General features: G+C 32.0%; 1 protein-coding gene and 1 long non-coding RNA gene across 7 annotated transcripts in view; both read left to right on the top strand.

Annotated features, from left to right (window-relative positions):
* LOC126742074 (echinoderm microtubule-associated protein-like CG42247) overlaps window positions 1-20,093 on the top strand; it is a 101,966-nt gene that overhangs the window by 30,845 nt on the left and 51,028 nt on the right. The window contains exons 1-2 of one of the 6 annotated variants that reach the window (XM_050448613.1): window positions 2,431-2,540; window positions 2,606-2,722. The exons of the other annotated variants lie outside the window; for them this stretch is intronic. Of the exons in view, the coding sequence (XP_050304570.1) occupies window positions 2,708-2,722 (15 nt within the window). The 5' untranslated portion in view covers window positions 2,431-2,540; window positions 2,606-2,707. Of the gene's footprint in view, window positions 1-2,430; window positions 2,541-2,605; window positions 2,723-20,093 lie in introns of those variants that run through there. 6 annotated transcript variants of the gene reach the window in all.
* LOC126742076 (uncharacterized) lies at window positions 4,720-8,835 on the top strand. Its single transcript, XR_007662477.1, has 3 exons — window positions 4,720-4,885; window positions 6,433-6,569; window positions 8,702-8,835. It is a non-coding gene; the product is annotated as an uncharacterized LOC126742076 (long non-coding RNA).

The following is a 20,093-nucleotide window of genomic DNA, read 5'->3' as shown; positions in this document are numbered from 1 at the left end:
GAATGTTTATCTATAGCTATAGAAATACAGCGTGGTGCCCAGCAAGGGTATATTTTGAGTACTTTGCTTGTTAACGTTTATAGTGAAACAATCTTTAACAATTTTAAATATGCCAACAATACAGTAGTAACAACAAACATCATTGAAGATCTGCAGAATCTGCTGCAAAGAATAAATGACTTTTATAACCGGTATGGACTCGATATGAACTTGAAGAAAACAAAGTATATGGTTATAACAAAATAATAAAATATAGACGTAAACTTAACAATTTCAATTAAAAGAGTTCAACATTAAAGAAACTCAAATATTTTACACACATTACTAGAGGTTCAAAATATCAATTGCTGGAAAATATAATGGAAGAAAAATTTTTGTATGGCGTTTTCAGGGTACAAAAGAACTTTCTGGGTGAGAAACCTTAGGAAATGGTTCTTAATGACGTCTAATGAACTGTTCCATGTAGCTGCAAATAAAGTGTGAATTAAAATAATTGATAAATGAAAATAGTCAACTGATTTATTTATTTATTACACTACTAATCGCGATTAATTACGATTATTAGAGATATTTAATAAATAAATAAATAAAAAGGACTTTATTTTTGACTCGGCGAATTTCAGCAATGCTGCTTTTAACCGAGTACATAAATGATCAGTATACATAATAGATAATGTTTGGAATACAAAAATATAAAAGATTACCACTGTATCTAAATTCACAATCTTAATAATTATAAAGAAAAACAGAAAAAAAATATATAGGTAAATCCAAAATAATGAAATCATAAAAAAATTAAATTATGAATTTAACGAACTAAAGCATAAATTATAACAAATAACAATAATCCATGCATACAAAACAGTAATGGGCAAGAAGTTCAATGTAATATCTAATTAAAAGACACAAGAAATAAGCAATAAGATGGAAAAAAAAAATCATGTAAAAAAAAGCATTGTTATTAATCCAATAAAGTCTGTTTGTACTTTTTTTTAAAAGCTTGTCTTTGCAAACCTATCAAGCTGGATAGTATTTCATTTAAAAGTTTGCTGGCCTGGTAGCTAAAACAACCTCTGAAAAGGCTTGTTTGGTATTTCCAGTCGATTTCTGTACCGTGTATTTAAGTTGTGTACAGAAGTTCTATATGATAGTTTGTCTATTAAATACTGAGGTTTTTGTATTGTTATGAGATTATTTAGAAAGGAAGCAAAATGCAACTTTTGTCGTTTTTCGATATTAAGCCACTGTAGTTCTTTTATTTTGTGACTTATGTGATCCCTGATTCTTAAATTGAAAATTAATCGTGCACAAGAATTCTGTATCTTTTGCAATTTAAACTTTGTCCCACAATCAATGAAAGGTCCGTAAACATAGTTGCCATAATTGGTATGAGAGAGCACCAGTGATTCACAAAGTATCTTTTTAAGTGCAAAATTGATAAAATGTTTGCTTTTATAAAGATTTCTCAGCGCATAGTACGCTTTTTGGCATATTTTAGCAACATGCGATTTAAATCGCAAATTGCTATCTAGAATGATGCCCAAGTTTTTGTACTCAGTAACCACCGGTACTCCCTCGCCCATCATTTTTACGTTTACGTTGGACAATACATAATCCCTCTTGTTACCAAAAAACAGCACCACTGACTTCTTTGGATTCAATTTTAGACCATTTTTATTTGAATAAGCATGAATTTGATCTAAGCATTGGTTAATTTGTCTTTCAGCTTCAAAATAGCCTTCCTCCTCAAAAGAAAACTGAATCTGACTATCATCAGCAAATTGCTTTCATTTACACTTGTTGGTTATACACCGGTGCATGTCCATCGTATAGATTACAAAGAGCAGCGGGCCCAATATTGAACCTTGCGGCACACCTCTTAAAACTATTATTATTAGTTATTTACTATTATTTATGTCCGATTTAAATATCGCGCCAATCACTGCACTGAATTGACAACTGGCTCTCAGCGGCAACGCGGTTCCTTATATACTCGGCTGACCATGATTCCGAAAGGTTCGCTGACCTTCTACGAGTCTCCAGAGATGTCGCGTGCGGTGTCAAAATGAGCTGGTATTCTCGACGTTTCCAATGTCATTATGAAGTACTAATGAAGGATGTTTCTAACAAATTTTTCTCTTTATAGACAAGGAATGTTATATTAGTTTTCTGAATAAAAGTGGTGCGAAAAAATTAGCATTATTTTTCTCTTTTAAATTAGCAGCAGAACCCTTTACCATATAGCTAGAATATTAATAAAGGAAGATTAACTTTAAAATATTGAAAACCTTCCTGTAATGCTCATATGTCAACTAATAACTTTACTTCATAAGTTTGATATTCATCAAACACAAATTATTAGAAAAAGTAAATAATGTTTGACATGACAATAAATTATCACAATGTCAGACCTTCTGTTAAAGAAACTGACAAACTTCTGTTATAAAATAAATTGAAATAACGAAATAAAAAAAATAAAGAGGAAGAGGAGTGCCTGGAAGAACAGTGAAAAGATTTCATATTTCAAGGAATCAGGAAAAGTATAACATAAGGACAACTAATATGATAGCGAGAAAAAATCTGTAAAAAGTTTTAAATTTTTCAGTTGCTTGAACAAAATCCAGAATGTACAATCAAAATCTGCCAGCTGCAAATATTATTATTCTGTGAACGTTTCAATAGAACTTACCAACCATATTTAAATACAATGTCAATTAATGAAGTAAGTATGTTCCTCTAGAATAGGCTTAGTCCAAGGTTTATTAAGGAATGGTAATAAAATAATCTTCTTACGTAATAATAGAAACTATAGGATTAAAACTCAATTTTCAGATGATCCAGACAATAAAGATTAAATAGAATGTAGTGTAAAAATTTAATTTTTATTTGTCTATACCCATCTTAGTCTGAAGTGTTTACGGAATGGCAATAAATCAATGTTTTTCATATATAATTATGCAACCTATATAATAGAAACAACAATTTCCAGATCTAAATATTAAAACAGAAATAAAACCGTGATATGAAAAATACGGTACAAATTCAATTTTTATATTTATATCCCCAACTGGGTCTAGAATATTTTAAGAAATGGCAAGAAATTAATGTAATGTTTTTTTTACGAAATAATGCAAACTGATCCAAAAAAATGCAATTTTCAGAAGATCCAGGTATGATCTAGAAAAAAGGGTGAAGTTTTATTTTTTGTATTTATACCTGTTCTCAATATTTCTCTCGTACTTGTAATAATGACATTTATACCAGGACAACATAATTTGGGGACAATCCAAACGTGGATGATTCATGAGCTAAATATTTACTTAAAAATGCCCTAAAGACATTTTAAACACGTTAAACACAACAGATTTTCTCCTTTTTCAAGCAGGTTTCCAGGCAATTGAAGACATCTTTTACAGGCATTATCTATTATAACTGCTTTGTTTTTCTTCCAGGCAGTTAAAGCCATTTAATTGCAGGGATTTAAATTAACTTTTTTAGCAATTTTATATATTTTTTTCAGATCCTCAAAGGAATGGGTTATAATATTTTTCTAAAGGTTTATAGATAATGCGCATTTAAATTAGCCTATTTAAAATGAGGTTAGTGGCCTGAAGGGCAACTAACTGGAGGCAATAAAATTTAACTGCTCCCTGAATATTTTGGTTAGTACAATTCCTTATGAAATGAAACCACCGTTTAATATAAAATGTTTAAAATTTCAAACAAATAAGGCAGTTTAAGATACAAATATATATCGAAGTACCAGTTTCATGTCATTATTATGCCTACTATATCTGACTTAATAGCATGCAAGGTCGAATTCATTTCTTAAATTTGACTGAAATAAGGTTAAAACGACCTAGTGGCAATCCAAATACAACTAAAACTTAGATAGAACAGTTCATGTTGGAAATTATTTACGTTATAGAATAAATCACGCAGTACTCGCTATTTCTTAAGTTAGTTATTAATATCTTGAAGTAAAGTAACCCGTCGAAAAAGAAATACGAAAAGAAAGTCATACCAAATCCCCACTACGTCATGTCAGCGTATGGCATTTAAGTAAATGACCCCAATCCTACTAACGTCAGATTTGGGTCATATCATCGTCATTCCCTAATTAGAGCTTACCCACCGAAGTCAATTTAACCCTAATTTAACTAAAAGCATTAGAGAACAAACGGCGAATTTTACCGCAAAGGTATTATTTCCAAAATTGTATAATTAGCTGCAGATGTGGCTGGTTGCTGGTAACTGCTCTCTATATAACTTAAGCAAACAAAAAATACCTTTTTAGTTCGACGTGTCTTTATAATGAGTGCCAAATTTATGCGTTGTAGAGGGTGATTTAGTTGTGATTAATTAACGGTAAAAAATCAATAAAAAGGGCGGTAGATAACATTCCACATTCGTAAAATTTATTTAATCAAATGTTGGAAGGGGCTGCCAATAATATGATTTATAACCAGTCATTTTAATTACTTACCACTCTGTTTATAAATATTTGACATAGTCTTGACAAATATTCAAATAAATGTTGTGGTGGAAAAACTACAACAAACAACGAAGTTCGAATAATCTTCACAAAATAAATGTCCAAACAGAGTACTTCTAAGTCAGTCTACAATCAGTAGAATTGAGGCTACAAGTGAAGAGAGGACGGAACTGTTAAGGATCTTGTCAGACCAGGAAAGACTGGCGGTCCTAATGATAAAAAAAACTGGATATCAGGGTTTCATAATATGAAAATCTGAACCAAGTACTCAGCTCGCTTTGAATAACACGCTTTATAGAGCGATTGGAACAAAATTATTAAATATGGAAGACACCCTTTAGAGTTTAGTAGTTACCATGGGACCAAAGTAGCTATTCTAGTACCTAGAAGGTAAGCAATAGAAATATTATCCATCAAAATCTATTGAATTGAGATAATATTATTATGAAAATGTAAATACGTTAATTATTCTCCTAGTTTTTGTACTACTTTTATTAGTATTCTGTAGTTAAAGTTGATTCGTAGGGTTTCTTTAGGGTTCTACTTACATTTAGTTTATTATTTTTATCTATAGTGTTTAGTTTTTAAGTAGTTCATCTTGTTCGAGAGCCCCATTTTAGCCCCAATTTAGGTTATTTAGGTTATATTATTGTAAATCCCTGTAGTTCTAATTTTCTAGAATTTGTATACTTGCTTGCTTTGACTGTCAGTATTCTCCTAAAATTATTGGTCTCTTTCGGCAAAAACAATAAAGATAATTCTAAATATTTCGAAACTGTTCCATCGGGTTTTAAAAAGGATGCTCTTCGTGACAATTCATTCAGTTTTAATTTTTTAGCCAGTTTCTTTATCTTGGAAACAATTAAACGACAGTCAAGGCGAGTTAGGTTAGTGTTTTTGACGTTGACAATAAAAGTGTGTTCCCGAATTTCGTTACAATATATTCAAATATCTTAAATTATGGCCACTTTTAAAATTTTACTGACAAATTCAATTCCAATTTTTTAGCAACGTCATGCAATGTTGCTAACAATTTCAATAATCATATTTGCAATGGTATTGTAGCGACGGTGGTTTCTGATATTATTTTAGTTGTCGACGTCATGCTACGTAGACATATATTACTTTAAAAAGAGATCGAGTGTACTGACTAAGCTGTTAGTTTAAAAATACTTTCCATTGTTCACTTGGTCAATTTTTCTTAATTATTAATTTTCTACTCAACCTACTCAAGTATACTCAAGTGTCAAAGCAAATAGGTTAACTAATAATAAATATGCTAAATGATTTATTTAAAACAGGGACTCACATAAAGTAATAGAGGTTATAGAAGTGCGTGTCGCCCTTACCTTCGCTCCGCTAACATGTGAAAAAGCAGTTGATCGTTCTTTTTTCGTTTATCAAAAAAGCATATCTTGCAAGGAAAATAGGCCAGACTATTTACTTACTAAACTGACCCATTCAGTTAATTTCTTAAAGCACTTAATAAATTCTAAATTTAATACTAGTGTGGTTACGACCCCTAAAATAGACTTCAAAAGTAGAACTGAGAACATTAGAGGGTAATACCACTGCTTGCAAGAAAAATAAATAGTTGTTGAAGGTTACGGTAAAGGATAATGATCTTCAAGGTATCGAGTCACTTCAAAGTTCAACATCTGCAACCATGGGAATCAGTATATTAGAAAAAGCAGCTATTGCGAAGGGTTGAAAAATGTCACTTCCAGAGATGTCAAAGCTCAAAAATCACTTAGCAAATTATTAAGTTATTATCTGCAAGAACCTTTTTTTAATTAGTTGTTTGAAAGATATGACCATAAGACTTTTATTCTTCATCTGCAGATGAAGCAGTTTTTAGTATATATGATCTATAGACTAAGACAACACTTTATAGCGAATAAACTAATATGAATCTTTGTGTTATTTCGTAAGTACAGAAGAAGAAAAAGTGGATGAGGTTCTTGCCGACAAGTGTTTCTGCTGATTGACTTCCTCAGGAGAAAGCAACCAGAAAACCAAAGAAAAAATATGTGAGAAATCACTAACAGGGGAGAGAACAGTATTGGAGGAAACGGTATTTTCTACAAAGATCTATCATAATTATCTTTATTGGCTTTTGAAATACGACTATTGAAAACTTCTAGTGATTAAAATGAATTTAGAATAATAAAATAGGTAATAAATTATATTTATAAAATCTAGAATCAGTGTAATATTACAACATGTTCTATTTTCTCTTCAAAAAAACTTATTAAAAAGTAATCGCTTACATATTCTTTGGTTGTTGATCAAGAGTTTACGGTTTCATGACAAAAGCTAGCAAATGAGACATTATCTATAAAGACCAGTTAGGTATACGAGTATGCGTGCAGCAAGATTTGGTTAATGGCTTTCGATCTACTAAAGATAAGATTATTAAATAAAAGGTCTAAAACTATTACAGGTATGAACAAAGGAGAGAGAAAGTAAACTCAAAGTCTAAGTTTCATAAATCAAGCGTCTATTTTAGGTTACGCGTTTCGTCGTATTAGGGCATCATCAGACCTAAATAAATTTAATTTTTGGGAGATTAAGTAAGAAAATTTCCAACCTTAAATCGTCCAATTTGACACAATTAAAACAACGTAATTTACCTGAATTTGGACAAAACTTGGGTGGTAATTTATATTTTGATTTTCGCAAAAGATTTTTGAATTTATCTGACAATTATCAATGCAATGTTAATTTCCTTAGATGTAAAAAATCTTTTTTCCAGTATACCGCCCACTGATTGCATTGAACTAATGGAATCTTTACTAGCAAATTCTAATCTACCCAGGCTGATTTCTTCAGACTTAATTTGGCTACTAAAAACTGTTTTAGATCAAAACTTTTTTAAATTCAATGGCAAAATGTATACACAGAAGGCTGGCTTAGCCATGGGATTATGCCTTTCCCCTTTCTTAAGTAAAGTTTTTATGCACAACTTGGAGTGCAAAATTATGAACAGTTCTTTCGCCGATCATATAATAGCGTATAAACGATATGTGGATGACATTTGTATTGTTTGGGGAGGCAATGACGATCAATTAGCCACCTTCTTAAATTCTACAAACAGTCTACATAGTAGAATTTCATTTACCTTAGAAAAGGAACACAACAAAAGTTTGCCTTTCTTAGACCTTTTGTTAATCAGGAATAATAATAAAATCGAATTCGATATATACAGGAAACCATCCACAACTGACAACATCATACAATTCACTTCTAACTCACCACATACCCACAAGTTTGCTTCATTTAACTCTTTGTTATATAGGATGTTCACCCTTCCTCTATTCAAGGAATATTTTTATAAAGAATTTAACATAATAAAGCAGCTTGCAGTTAATAACGGATTTCCACTTTCTACCATAAATAAACTTTTTTTCGCATACATGAATAAATATAAATTCTCCTACCGCATCTTACACTCCAATTCTTTAAATCTTAACAAATTCAGATCTTTAACATTTTTTGGTTCAATATCTCTTCAACTTGCAAAACTTTTTAAAAATAATCTTAATCTTTCAATAACTTTTAAAACTGCATACACTTTGAAAAAACACTTGATAAACACAACGGATAAAATGGAACAAACTTTAAAATCTGGGGTGTATTCTTTGAATTGTGGTGAATGTTCCGCTGTGTATGTTGGTCAGTCTGGTAGAAGAATTTCCACTAGGGTGAAGGAATATATAAGTCTTTTCAACAATTATAAGGACACCGATATTAAAGAAACAAAGTTAGCCTTTGCAAATCATCTTTTATCGACTGGTCATAACTTTTCGGTGTCGGATGACGATATTACATGAGTGTGGAAAAGGTAAAAAAATAGATCTCCTTGAAAAGCTGCAGATTACAAGAGCTAAGAGAAGCCCAGTATTAAATTGTGTCAATGATATCTTTAATTTCGAACCTAATCTTATTTTCAATAATCTGCAATAAGATTTTAAATTAGTGTGTGGTTTTGTATTTAGAAAGGTATGTCTTTTCTGTTAATTGGCGTTGTCCTGTATCATTTAATTTTAATAATTTTATTTAGGTCTGATGATGCCCTAATACGCAACGCGTAACCTAAAATAGACGCTTGATTTATGAGACTTAGACTTTGAGTTTACTTTCTCCCTCCTTTGTTCATATACTTAAGTCTCTTTGAGAGTAATGGATGATTATTTTGTATTACAGGTATCTCAGATCAACGTACAGCGACACAAGTTAAGAACATGATTTGCACTAAATGAGAAGTTGAAATTGAGCGAGACAGACTTGTTTAAGTATGTGTTTGAGGTAGTGCCATTTAAGTTAGCTTTACAATGTAGCATAAAAGTTCGTAAGATGAGTTTATACTATCAGTAAGTTGTTAGTAAGTAGTAAGATAAATAGTAAATCTAATCCTGGTCGTTAACTCCACCTGGATTTTTTGCTAATTGATGTTAATTCAAGGCTGTTAAGTCTGCATGGTCATGGCTCAACGATTAGAAAACGACAAGATGATGTTATATTTTAGAGAATTTGCGTAATCTAGAAAGAAAGACGACTTAGTTATAATTTATTTCGAAACAAATTTGCGTCCATTCCAGGTAATAAGGTATCCTAAAAACGACGTCGTTTCCTTCGATATTGATTGATGTGCAGGTAAAAATGACGTCTTGGAAAGACGTCTATTATATAGTCTTGAGAGATATCTAAGGGACGTCAAAGACAATTAAACATTAACGGAAAAAATAAATCGCCAACCAAAAGTAACGTCCATTATTAAGTCAGACTTAGATGCAAAGGAGATAATTGCGCTTTTGTGAGTTTGCTATCCTTCTCTTGCTACAGCATAGCCAATTAATTAGTTTGCATCATCTTATATGAAAATCCTCCAATAAACCATTTTTTAATTTACGAAAACATCATTTTAAATTGTATTTTTAGAACTAGGCGAAGGTTTAGATTTGCTTGAACACGATATTTTCGTATGATTAAGAACATTAAAAGGATTACCGTAATGTAAAGTAAAGCGGCAAGGTGCGGCCCTTAATGGTATTAAGAATGAACATCAAACGGTTGGCGTTTCCGATAATAATTCACCTTTTATTACTGGGGTTTTGAAACTTTATCGGGCGCTTTAAACAATTTAGTCCCATACACATGAATGTTCTTAATGAATGTGCACATAATTGGACAGAGCCATACTGATACATATGCAATGTCTGCTTCATTAATAACGTCAATACTTATGCTGTCATTTGTCAACGCATAAGTTAAATGTCATCTGTTAATAACGCTGTCACTTGTTAACGCAACACGTCCTAGCTATCAATGAGATGAATACTTGTTCCTATTTTTTAAATGCGGAAGACCGGATAATTGAAACCGATGTAGTTTTTAGGAAGAAGGGGAAGGATTAAAAATATTCTTTTTAAATTAAAAAATTGGGAATGCCTCTGGAAAAATTTCAAATATTCTTTTCTCTGTTTTACCTAGTGTTATTAAAAATTAATTATAGAGGATATAGTACGTTAAAAATAATTTATATTAAATGAAGAAAACTATTTTTCAGGATCATTAATAGTGATTCAAATAAGAAATTTATAAGAAAAAAATTTCTTGCCTTTATTGAAATTTTTCCATTCGGCCCAGTACTTCGAGTTGCAGAAAGATAGACTATGTCCATAACAATGTGTAAAATCAAGAAAGGAATATCCGAGTTTTAATGCAGAAAACAACATGCCGGGATGCAATTAGGCTTTCCACCATAGGATTTAGCACCATTCAGCCTATAAGTATGATTCGGAAGCGTATTGCTTGTAGGCGTCAAGATTTATTCAAATCAATCAATCAGAACAAAGACGGGTGCTGAATTCTATAGCGGAATGTCTAAATGCTGGCGGGCTCATAATTATAATTTTTTTACTTCCAAAGAATATTTCTTATCCTTCTCTAATGATACTTTACCTATTTCTCTAATCCAATGTGCGCATTTCCCATTAATTGTTATATAACCTTTTTAAAAAATGACACTTGAGTAATATCTTGACAAGTGATATTTTTAAAAATTGTGGTAGAAAATTTTTGAAAAGTAACTAAACAGAAGTTATTTTAAATGACATTTGATGTAGTGTCTTAAAATAAAATGTACAGGGTCGTATTTTTGAAAATATAAATTCGATGATGGTCAATCCAACCCGAACCACACAAAGTGCGATTATATATATTTTAACTGTTTTTTGACTATTCAACAAGCAAAAAACCCATTTATTGTTTTTTAACGTTATTTCAAGCAATTACGTTAATAATAACGTTAATTTAAAACAAAATTGATGATACGACGTTTCGGCTTTAGTATCTCATCAACTAATTTCTTTTTTTTATTGGTGCCATATTGAATTATACTGGATTAAATAGTCGCTTTAATTGCCATTTCAATGAACTATCGCACTTGCATACTTCTTTGAAGATATTTTTGTATTTTATCATATTTCATACAATAGCAGGAAGTAATTAAGTGTAGTTTACTAATGAAACGCAGGATGACACTGCTTTCGCCTCTCAAAAAGAATAAACATCACTTGCAAATGTAAAAATACTTCAAATAGTTGCACCAAAATACATTCACTTTTTGACACTGATAACAACAACGACAACAACTAAAAAGCCAGATAAGTATCTCTTTAATTTTACATTTTATCATCATTTTTCGTTCAAAATTGCTTATGTAACCACTATTCATCTGTACCATATCCTTTGTAAAAAAATGCGTTCTTTCTGAATCTGCATTAAAAAATGGTGGTTTCCAAAAACATATTGATGACGTCATATCTTTTTTTGAGTCATCCTGTATATTTAATTTCCACGCAGAAAAATCCTAAACCATATATTAAAATCGACGGGCATTTTTTTCATAAAATTTCATTTATATTGAATTTATCCGCTACTTTACGGATGCATTGTATATTGACGATGTTTCCAGAGGGACAAACGATAAAAACGAATTGTTAGTTATTGAAGTATTTAAAGCAAGTTGGTAGCTGTATTAGCCACCGCTAGCTTTGAATTACGAAAATTCTTATGCAATGAAGACATTTCAAAACAGTTCAAATTTACAGGTGGGAATCTTAGATTTAGGTGAAAATCAAAAAAAAACTTTGGGAGCCTTTTGGGCTTTCCAATCGTGATAATATATTTGTCCGCCGAGTTCTTCAGCCGTTCACTTCCTTCAGTTAAATTTTCAAACTTCCTATATGTCCATTTCTAAGCAATTATTATCTGCTAGTAACAATATATCTTAATTATGATATACTAGCTGAATGCCCGCGGCGTTGCTCGCGGGAATTTGAAAATAAAAGAAAAGTTTTACTGAAGGACTTCTTTGTAAACAACATTCTTTGTTTTGCCTTTTTGTGTCAGAATTATTAATTTTTTTGGTGATCTTGTTCTAGAACAGGCTACATAGAATTGTCCATGCCTAAAGCAATCCTATCTTAAATCAATCCCTGCTATCTTTGAATCTAGCTCTGCGACTTGTAATAAACAAACCAAAAAATTCTTCAAAGGAAGAGATGAGAAGCTTCCTTCCGTGTGCCACCTTTTATTTCGTGAACGCAGCCTCAGGATAAAATGTGTACCTTGCCATCATAAAAAATATTATAATCCAAATATTTTTTTTTTATTTATCATCAATATCATTAAGAGTTTACAACGTAAATTAAAGAAATGAATGTTTGAAAAAAAACGTGAAAGTTACCTATGCCAAAGTATATAGATTGTTAGACTGTGCCTATGCAGCAGAATAAAATTGTTTACATGCAACGGACAGACCCCACTGAATACCCGGTTCTCGTTCGGTGGGTGACCGCTTGGAGGAAACACTACGTCGTGTTATTTTCTTTAATTTTTTAGTACTTTTATGCAAAAAGGATATTTTAATACCAATTTTCAAAGTTAAAAATAAATATAGAAAGTTTCCTTAATAATAATTGCCCCCTCCCCCCTTTTTTTCACCTTGCCTCTTTCTGGCCAACATAAAAAGTATGGTAAGTAATATGTATGTAACATAGAAATAATATTATGAAATACCAGTGGTGTTATTTCTTCGTTTTTTAAAATAAGAAATCGTTTTTGAAATTAATTATTTTTTAAATAATATTGTATATTTTAACCCCGTTTACCTTAATACACCCCTGGCATAAACAAAATTTAAATAACAATTCTACTTAGGTATACTTACTAATATGCAAAAATATCAATTTTCAACGCTATAAGTTTAAAAAGAAAGCATTTTCGTAGAAGAAATTTTCACCCCATTTCAACCCCTTCAGGGTGGCGGAATTATCGAGAATCTGTTGTTTTCATTAAAATGAAATTAAATTGAAGTGTTTTGCAGTTTTTTTTCCGAAAAGCAATCAATTTAAGGATAAAAAAAGATGTTAAAATCTTAAAGGGTGGTTTTAACCCCTTTAAAAAAAAAACAAAAAAATGGAAATTGAGTAAAAAAATGAAATAAAAATGACGTGTTTCACCGTTTTTTTTTTCAAAAAGTACATAGTTTTGAAGCTATGATCCATAAGGGGTGGTTTCAACCCCTTCCCGCTGGAATTTCAAAAAATCCCTTCTTTTGTGGTCGTCTACATAATAACCCAATGTTGTCCCCAAATGTCATATTTCTAGGTTTTAGCGTTTGGGCTGTACAGGGTCTTTCCCCATATATTGACCCCCCCCCCCTACAGGGGTAATGCGAGAAGTAAAAAAAAAATTTAATACAAAACTTTTGGGGTTTTACTTTAAATTTTTGAATCCGATGTCAAAATTGTTTTTTTTCGTTTAGAAACGTCAAATTTTGACAGATTATCAGTTTTTTCTTATGGAACACCCTGTATATGACTTCATAGTTAAAAAGAGCCGAATTTTCTGATAATAATGCAGCGCCTACCAAGATCTTCAATATATTATTTTTTTAAAGTTTGGAGCCCGATATTTCCGAAACGGTTTAATAAAACATGGTTAAACTACATATATATATTTGAAATCAGAAAATTCGGCTCTTTTCATCTATGAAGTCATATACAGGGTGTTCCATAAGAAAAAACTGATCATCTGTCAAAATTTGACGTTTCTAAACGAAAAAAAATGTTGACATTGGATTCAAAAATTTAAAGTCAAAACCCCAAAAGTTTTGTATAATTTTTTTTTTTTTTACTTTTCGCATTACCCCTGTAGGGGGGTCAATATATGGGAAAAGACCCTGTACATTGATTACCAGTCAGGACAAGTCCTTTTATATGTAGATTGATGAAATACGCAAAAAAATGGCGAACTGCGTAACAACTGCAGTGCCAGTATGTGGAGGTGCCTTAAATTTAAACCACCCGAGCCCCCAAAATTTGGAAATGGCGGACGTTCAAGAAACCAAACGAGCGCGCAGAGCGACATGGCGTCAGCGTGTCTTTTGGTTGCTGGATCGACCACGTGACTGCACTTGTACTGAGCAGATCAGCTAAGAACGTTAAAGCGATCAATGTTCAGCTGTGCCATCACTGACACACACCTCCAACAATACAATTCGTATATCGGCTTTTATTGTTACGCCGACGGGAGACCCGCGGTGATATGTTAGCTCGCCTCAATAATGATAAATTGATTGAAATGTACGCGCTGCCTCTAGATGGCGCCTGTTATCATCCCAGTATCGATCAAATATTCAAAATGAAAAGGTTCGCCATATACCGGGTGTAACATAAGTGATGACTTTAATTTTAAGGGGTTAAAAAACTTTATATAAACATAAGTCCGGAGACGCTTCGTTTTCGAGATACAGGGTGTTAAACTTTTTTTGTTAAATCGATTTTTCATTAATATCTAGAAAACATGTTTACCGAATTTGTTGAAATTTTTACAGTTTATCAGTAACTTTATAAGGGATCCTTTGGCTTATTTATATGCCGCTTAATTTTTGTGAAAAATAATAAAAACTTGAATTTTAAATATCTTTAAATTTTGATTAAATCAAATGTGGGGTATAAACGCAAAACGCGACATGTCCATTTTTCAACGAAAATGACCTTCATGTGCACCCAGAAAGTGTATAAATTTCTCTATCTGCCACTAATATATTTGCCTGCAAACCACGACATTTACGCTTATAAACGCTCGTTAAAAATTTCGGTTAAACGCAAAATGCGACATCGCAACCTGCATTTGAGATTCAAAATGCGACGTTGTCCACACGACCAATCAGCGAGCAGCTTACTAACACCTGATAAATCGTATGTTTTGGTATAAACGTATTATTATTTTTTTCTTTACAAGCATGCAAGCACGAGGGTGAAATTTGTTGATATTCTGTGCGTGTGTTTTCATAATTATTATAAATATAATGGCCGATAACAACAAGAAACTCTTGCCGGATACCCAAAATAGAGCTCGAAAAAGATCTTTTCAACCACAAGAATGGAAAAGGGAAAAAGCTAAAGTAGCAAGGTAAGTTAAGACCAAGTATAAAAATAAATAAATAGTTAACTAAGAAACGTAATAAATGTTTACAATACGTTAAATGACTGTGATATTAATATTTTTCTCATAAATATTTGCCCTTTTAATAATATTTAAAAATGTTGCTGAAGTTTTTGTTTAATTCTTTGCCGAGTTTTTATTGTTTGAGAAATAATTAAAATTGCTTAAATTATTAATAATGTTATGCATATTTTCTACGACTATTCCAACCTATAGAAACAAATTCATAAAAAAAATCGAGCAATCGGCAAAGCTATTTCAAGCTGAGCTTATTTTTTTTTTGTTTCAGATATTCACCTAAATCTTTACCAGAATTTCCCAAATGTGGACATAGGGAAAGTAATGGACCATTTCTATGCTGGCATCTTACCATGAACGATATGAAGGAGTTTCATAGAAGTTTTTATTCAAGCAAGAAGAAAGCTGACCAAGATGCATTTCTTTTAAGTTATTGCTCAGGATCCACGCCTGCAAGAAAAAGAAGTAGAGGGCGTGCTGCTAGTAAGCCAAAAGCAGTGTCTTTAACCTATAAGGTACGACAGCAAGACGGTAAAGCAGTTCAAGTATGTAGGGAGGCATTTCTGGGTATCTTAGGAGTGAAAAAGGACAGAATATTGCGCCTGGTGAAAAAGTTTATAAACACAGAAAGCGCCAAAGGAGAATCGTGGTGGTGATCGTGTTATGGGGAAAAACGATGACAAAAAGGTTTGCATGAAGACATTCATTGAATCATTAAGGTGCACCGAAAGTCACTATTGCCGCTCTGATAGTCCACATCCTGTTTATTTGCCTTGTGACTTAAACATAAAAAAACTATGGAATGTCTACAACGAACAAGCTGAGCCTGATCAAAAAGTGAAGCAGTGCTACTTTCGAAAATATTTTAATAGGAAATACAACGTTGGATTCGGAACACCTCAAACAGATCTTTGTTCAACCTGCCTTCAATATAAAGAAAAAATTAGGAGATGCACGGATCCTAAGGAAAAGCAGTCATTTATTACAAATCACAGAGTCCATACTCTTCAAGCCAAAAGCTTCTTTGCTTTTCTCAAACAAAACTCCGATGAAGTAGTAAATATTTCTTTTGACTGTCAAAAAAATTTACCCCTACCGAAATTACCCGATCAGCAGGCCTATTTTTCAATGCAAATTAACTTTTTTAATTTTGGAGTTGTCATAGGAAGTTCAAAATCACCATTAACAAAAGAAAACGTAAGGTGTTATACATGGACAGAAGTCGAAAGACCCAAGAGCTCCAATGAGATTGCATCTGCTATTCATCATACTCTAAGTACGTATGAGTTTAAAGCTACTAACAAAATCATTCGACTTTTCTGCGATGGTTGTGGGGGGCAGAATAAGAATTCGATTTTTATCGGAATGCTTTGCAACTGGTTTAATTCCAATGCGCCTCCGAACATTGAAGAGATACAAGTATTTTTCCCTGTAGTAGGTCATTCTTTTATGGCACCTGACAGAGTTTTCGGCAATATCGAAAAAGTAGTCCGAAGAACTGCGGAGATCCTAGAACCTTCTCATTTCGTGAACATGATAAAAAATCGGGCAACAGTTTTTAAAATGGGTGTAGATTTTCAGGTTTTCGACTGGAAAACTGAAATAAAAAAAACTTTAAAACCTACTACACAATGGCACTTCAAATTTAAACCAGCAAAAAGATTCGTTCTAACCAAAAATAAATTAGGCACGGTTTTAGTCAGAGGCGAAGCATTATACAGGAGTGATTTAGGACAAGCAAAAGGTATTTGTAGAAAAGGGAAGCGAATTGAAGCAGTAAGGCCTAAAACACTCCAAGTTGGACTGAGAATAAAAGAAGATAAAATTAAAAGCATTTCAAACTTATTAAAGACTCACTACGGGGATGAATGGAAATCAAACGAAGCATTAGGTTATTTCAAAAATATTTTCGACAGCAATGTAGAAAATAATTTTGAAAGGCAGGTTGATGCCGATGAAAATGAAATAATAAGTGACGAAGAAATTAATATCTAAAAATAAGTTTTTGTAAAAGTTTTTTTTATTTTAATAAAGTTTTTCTAAGTGACTTGGTTTTTTTTCCTAATAAAAAACGGGAGCTAATAATTTTAGTAAGTTGGGTTTATCATTGCTCTGCTCGATTGTTGTGTGCAAAATAAGACATGTCCAAGCCTTAGTTTCAGAATGCGACATGTCCAAAATATAGCTCTAAATTAAAAGAAGCCTAATGATTATGCATTCATCAAAATGGTAGGGTAGACATATTTAACAATTCAGTTTTAAACAATAATTAACACTTATTTCAATAAAGCAATGAAAACCTCGAAAAAGGTTTTTTTTAGTTTTCTCAAATTGTAATCTGATGGACATGTCGCGTTTTGCATTTATACCCCACAAATGTTCGAAATGAGAACCACGACTGTCAATATGTCTTCTTCCCATCGATTTTCACACCCATTGGAATATTGGAAGAATCTACAATTCTGTTTTTTATATCACTTCATCCACAACTGGCGTCGCATAAACAAGCGATTCTAGATATCCCCAAATGAAATAGTCCAGAGGATTCAGGTCTAGAGATCGTGATGGTCATAGCTGACTCCCCCCGACCATTGCTGAGGAAAAGTGTTATTGAGATTGTTTCCAGCGACAATCCTAAACTGAGCAGGTGCACCGTCGTGTATAAACCATATTGTATTTCTTGTTGCTAGTGGTGCTTCTTCTGACATCATTGTTTGATGTTTGATGACCTAGAAAAATGTCTGTAAGTGTCACCATTTAGCCGAGGAGGGAGAAAATGCGGTCCAATAAGTTGATCACCAAGTAGAATTCCTGTCCAAACATTCAACGAAAACTGCTGTTAGAATCCAGTTTCTCCAATGGCATGGGGATTTTCGTGGACTCAAAAATGATTATTGTGGAAGTTTCTTAGGGCTTCCCGTGAAAAGATTTATTTTTTATTATAAGACGAAAATAAACGAATCAAAAACCGCTTATAAACAAATTTGGAACTTTATAAACAAGGCTAAATAAATAAACAAAAACACAAAGAAATATATATATATATAGAAATACAGGCAAAATCACATCATTGGCCCTTCTGCTGCTATAATGGTGCCTATGTCCAACATTGAGATCTCTGTACTTTTTGTGAATTAAGCACACCGTTTCCAGTATAAATAAAGAAGGCAATATAAGGATCTTGTGAGTAATATAAAGTTCTCTACATGAATCTTTTATACCTACTTTGCAAATATATCTGATAGCCCTCTTTTGCAAGATAAAAATACTCATAAATAATTGATTGGTACACGCACCCCAAAAACACAAACCATACCTCAGATGTGACTCAATCAGTGCAAAATAGGCATTCCTGGCCATACCAAACTCTACTTCTCTTGTTATGATTTTAAGGGAATAACAATTAGACGCCAACTTGTTGCACAATAATCTGATATGACTTTCAAACTCCAATTTGTTGTCAAGACTTATTCCAAAGAACTTATTCTCATTTAAATTATTTAAATGAATATTTACAAGGCAAACTCTGCTCAAACTGCATTTAAAGTTCATGAAATTTATTTTAAGAACATTTAAAGTTAGCTTGTTGCTGTCACGCCATTTTTTAATTTTGGCTAAATCCCTATTTACTGTATTATTTAGGGTTTCAACACTAACATCATGCCAAAGTACCGATGCATCATCTGCAAATTGACTAAATATACCTTGTATATCAAGGTTTGCCATATCATTTATATATATCAGAAACAAAATGGGACCCAACACTGATCCTGTGGGACACCATGTGAAACAGGCTGCTGTACACAAAATTAATTTCGTAGAATCTTCATTTTTGCCTAACCGTACTAAAAGCCACTGGCAAAATACAACTTTTATAGAATGATCTTCAGGTTGTAACGTTTGTCCCCGTTGATAATAATAAGGATAATACTGTTAAGAAATAATGCAGATATATTAATTAGAAATAAACAATTCATTTATTACTGGTGATAATGAACTGAGTGAAGCGTTTAATATTTTTTTTATTCACGCAGGAAAACCATTCAAGACAATATTGACCCAAATATTAATTCTTTATAAACATATCTATTATAAAAAATTTTGCGAAATCAATTTAAAAAAATGTTAAAAGTAAAAATTATGAAATTTTTATCATTCAACAACTTACGTTACTTTACTCTAAAAAATGTGGATTTACTGAAACCAAAAACACTGAAGATGCCATTTTTAAACTGGTAAAATCATATTGAGCTAAATTTTGCAAAACGAAAATAAAAATTTCGCTGTGTTTATGGAGTTAACAAATGCCACTTAATGGGGTACAATGTGTTGCAAGTGTTCCAAGGATCAAACATTGTGCTTGTGTTCTCTTTATTGTAATGTACCTATATAAATAGTATTGGAAATATTTTTCAGGGGAGCAATATTATATCATTAATTAATGATACTGTTCATCTTTCTGGGGATTCCTGAAATAAAGATGAAGTATACCAACTACCAACAGGCGGAGATTAGTCTCAGTGCAGTGAATGCTATGGTTGTCTTAGTAACAGTTTGCTAGTTGTAAACCGCATTAAAACTGAATTTATGAGTTTTAGTGCACCATCGGCAGATCAACCAAGTCAAACTAATTTAAAAATCCATCCTTTTAACAGCCACACCTTAAATAAAACTCAATGTAATTGTTCAGTTAATAAAATGAAATATCTGGCAATTTTATTAAATTAAAATTTTAAGTGGGATAAGCATGTAACCTTCTTAAATAAAAAAATATCCTGAAACGGTTTACTATTCTTTACTGTTCCTTGGGTGAGTCTAATGCCGGTGCGTACCATAGAGCATTTAAAAAATAGTATCTCAAAATTTAATTTAAAAACTTATATATAAAAAAATATTTTAGGTATCCCTATGAAGACCTGTATAGAAATTGAAATGTTTTAAATATGAAATATCTATACGCACACTGTGCAATAAATTATACTGTTAAAATTTACAGAATTCAAATCATTAACTCAGCTTACACCAGATCTTCTAACCAGCAAAGATGTCGGTGCTGGGAAAT

The sequence above is a fragment of the Anthonomus grandis genome, chromosome 11 (genome assembly GCF_022605725.1).
Source record: "Anthonomus grandis grandis chromosome 11, icAntGran1.3, whole genome shotgun sequence".
In the NCBI taxonomy this organism is placed as follows: Eukaryota; Metazoa; Arthropoda; class Insecta; order Coleoptera; family Curculionidae; genus Anthonomus; species Anthonomus grandis.
Note: the sequence above shows the minus strand (reverse complement) of the source record. Positions and strands in the feature narration are given on the sequence as shown.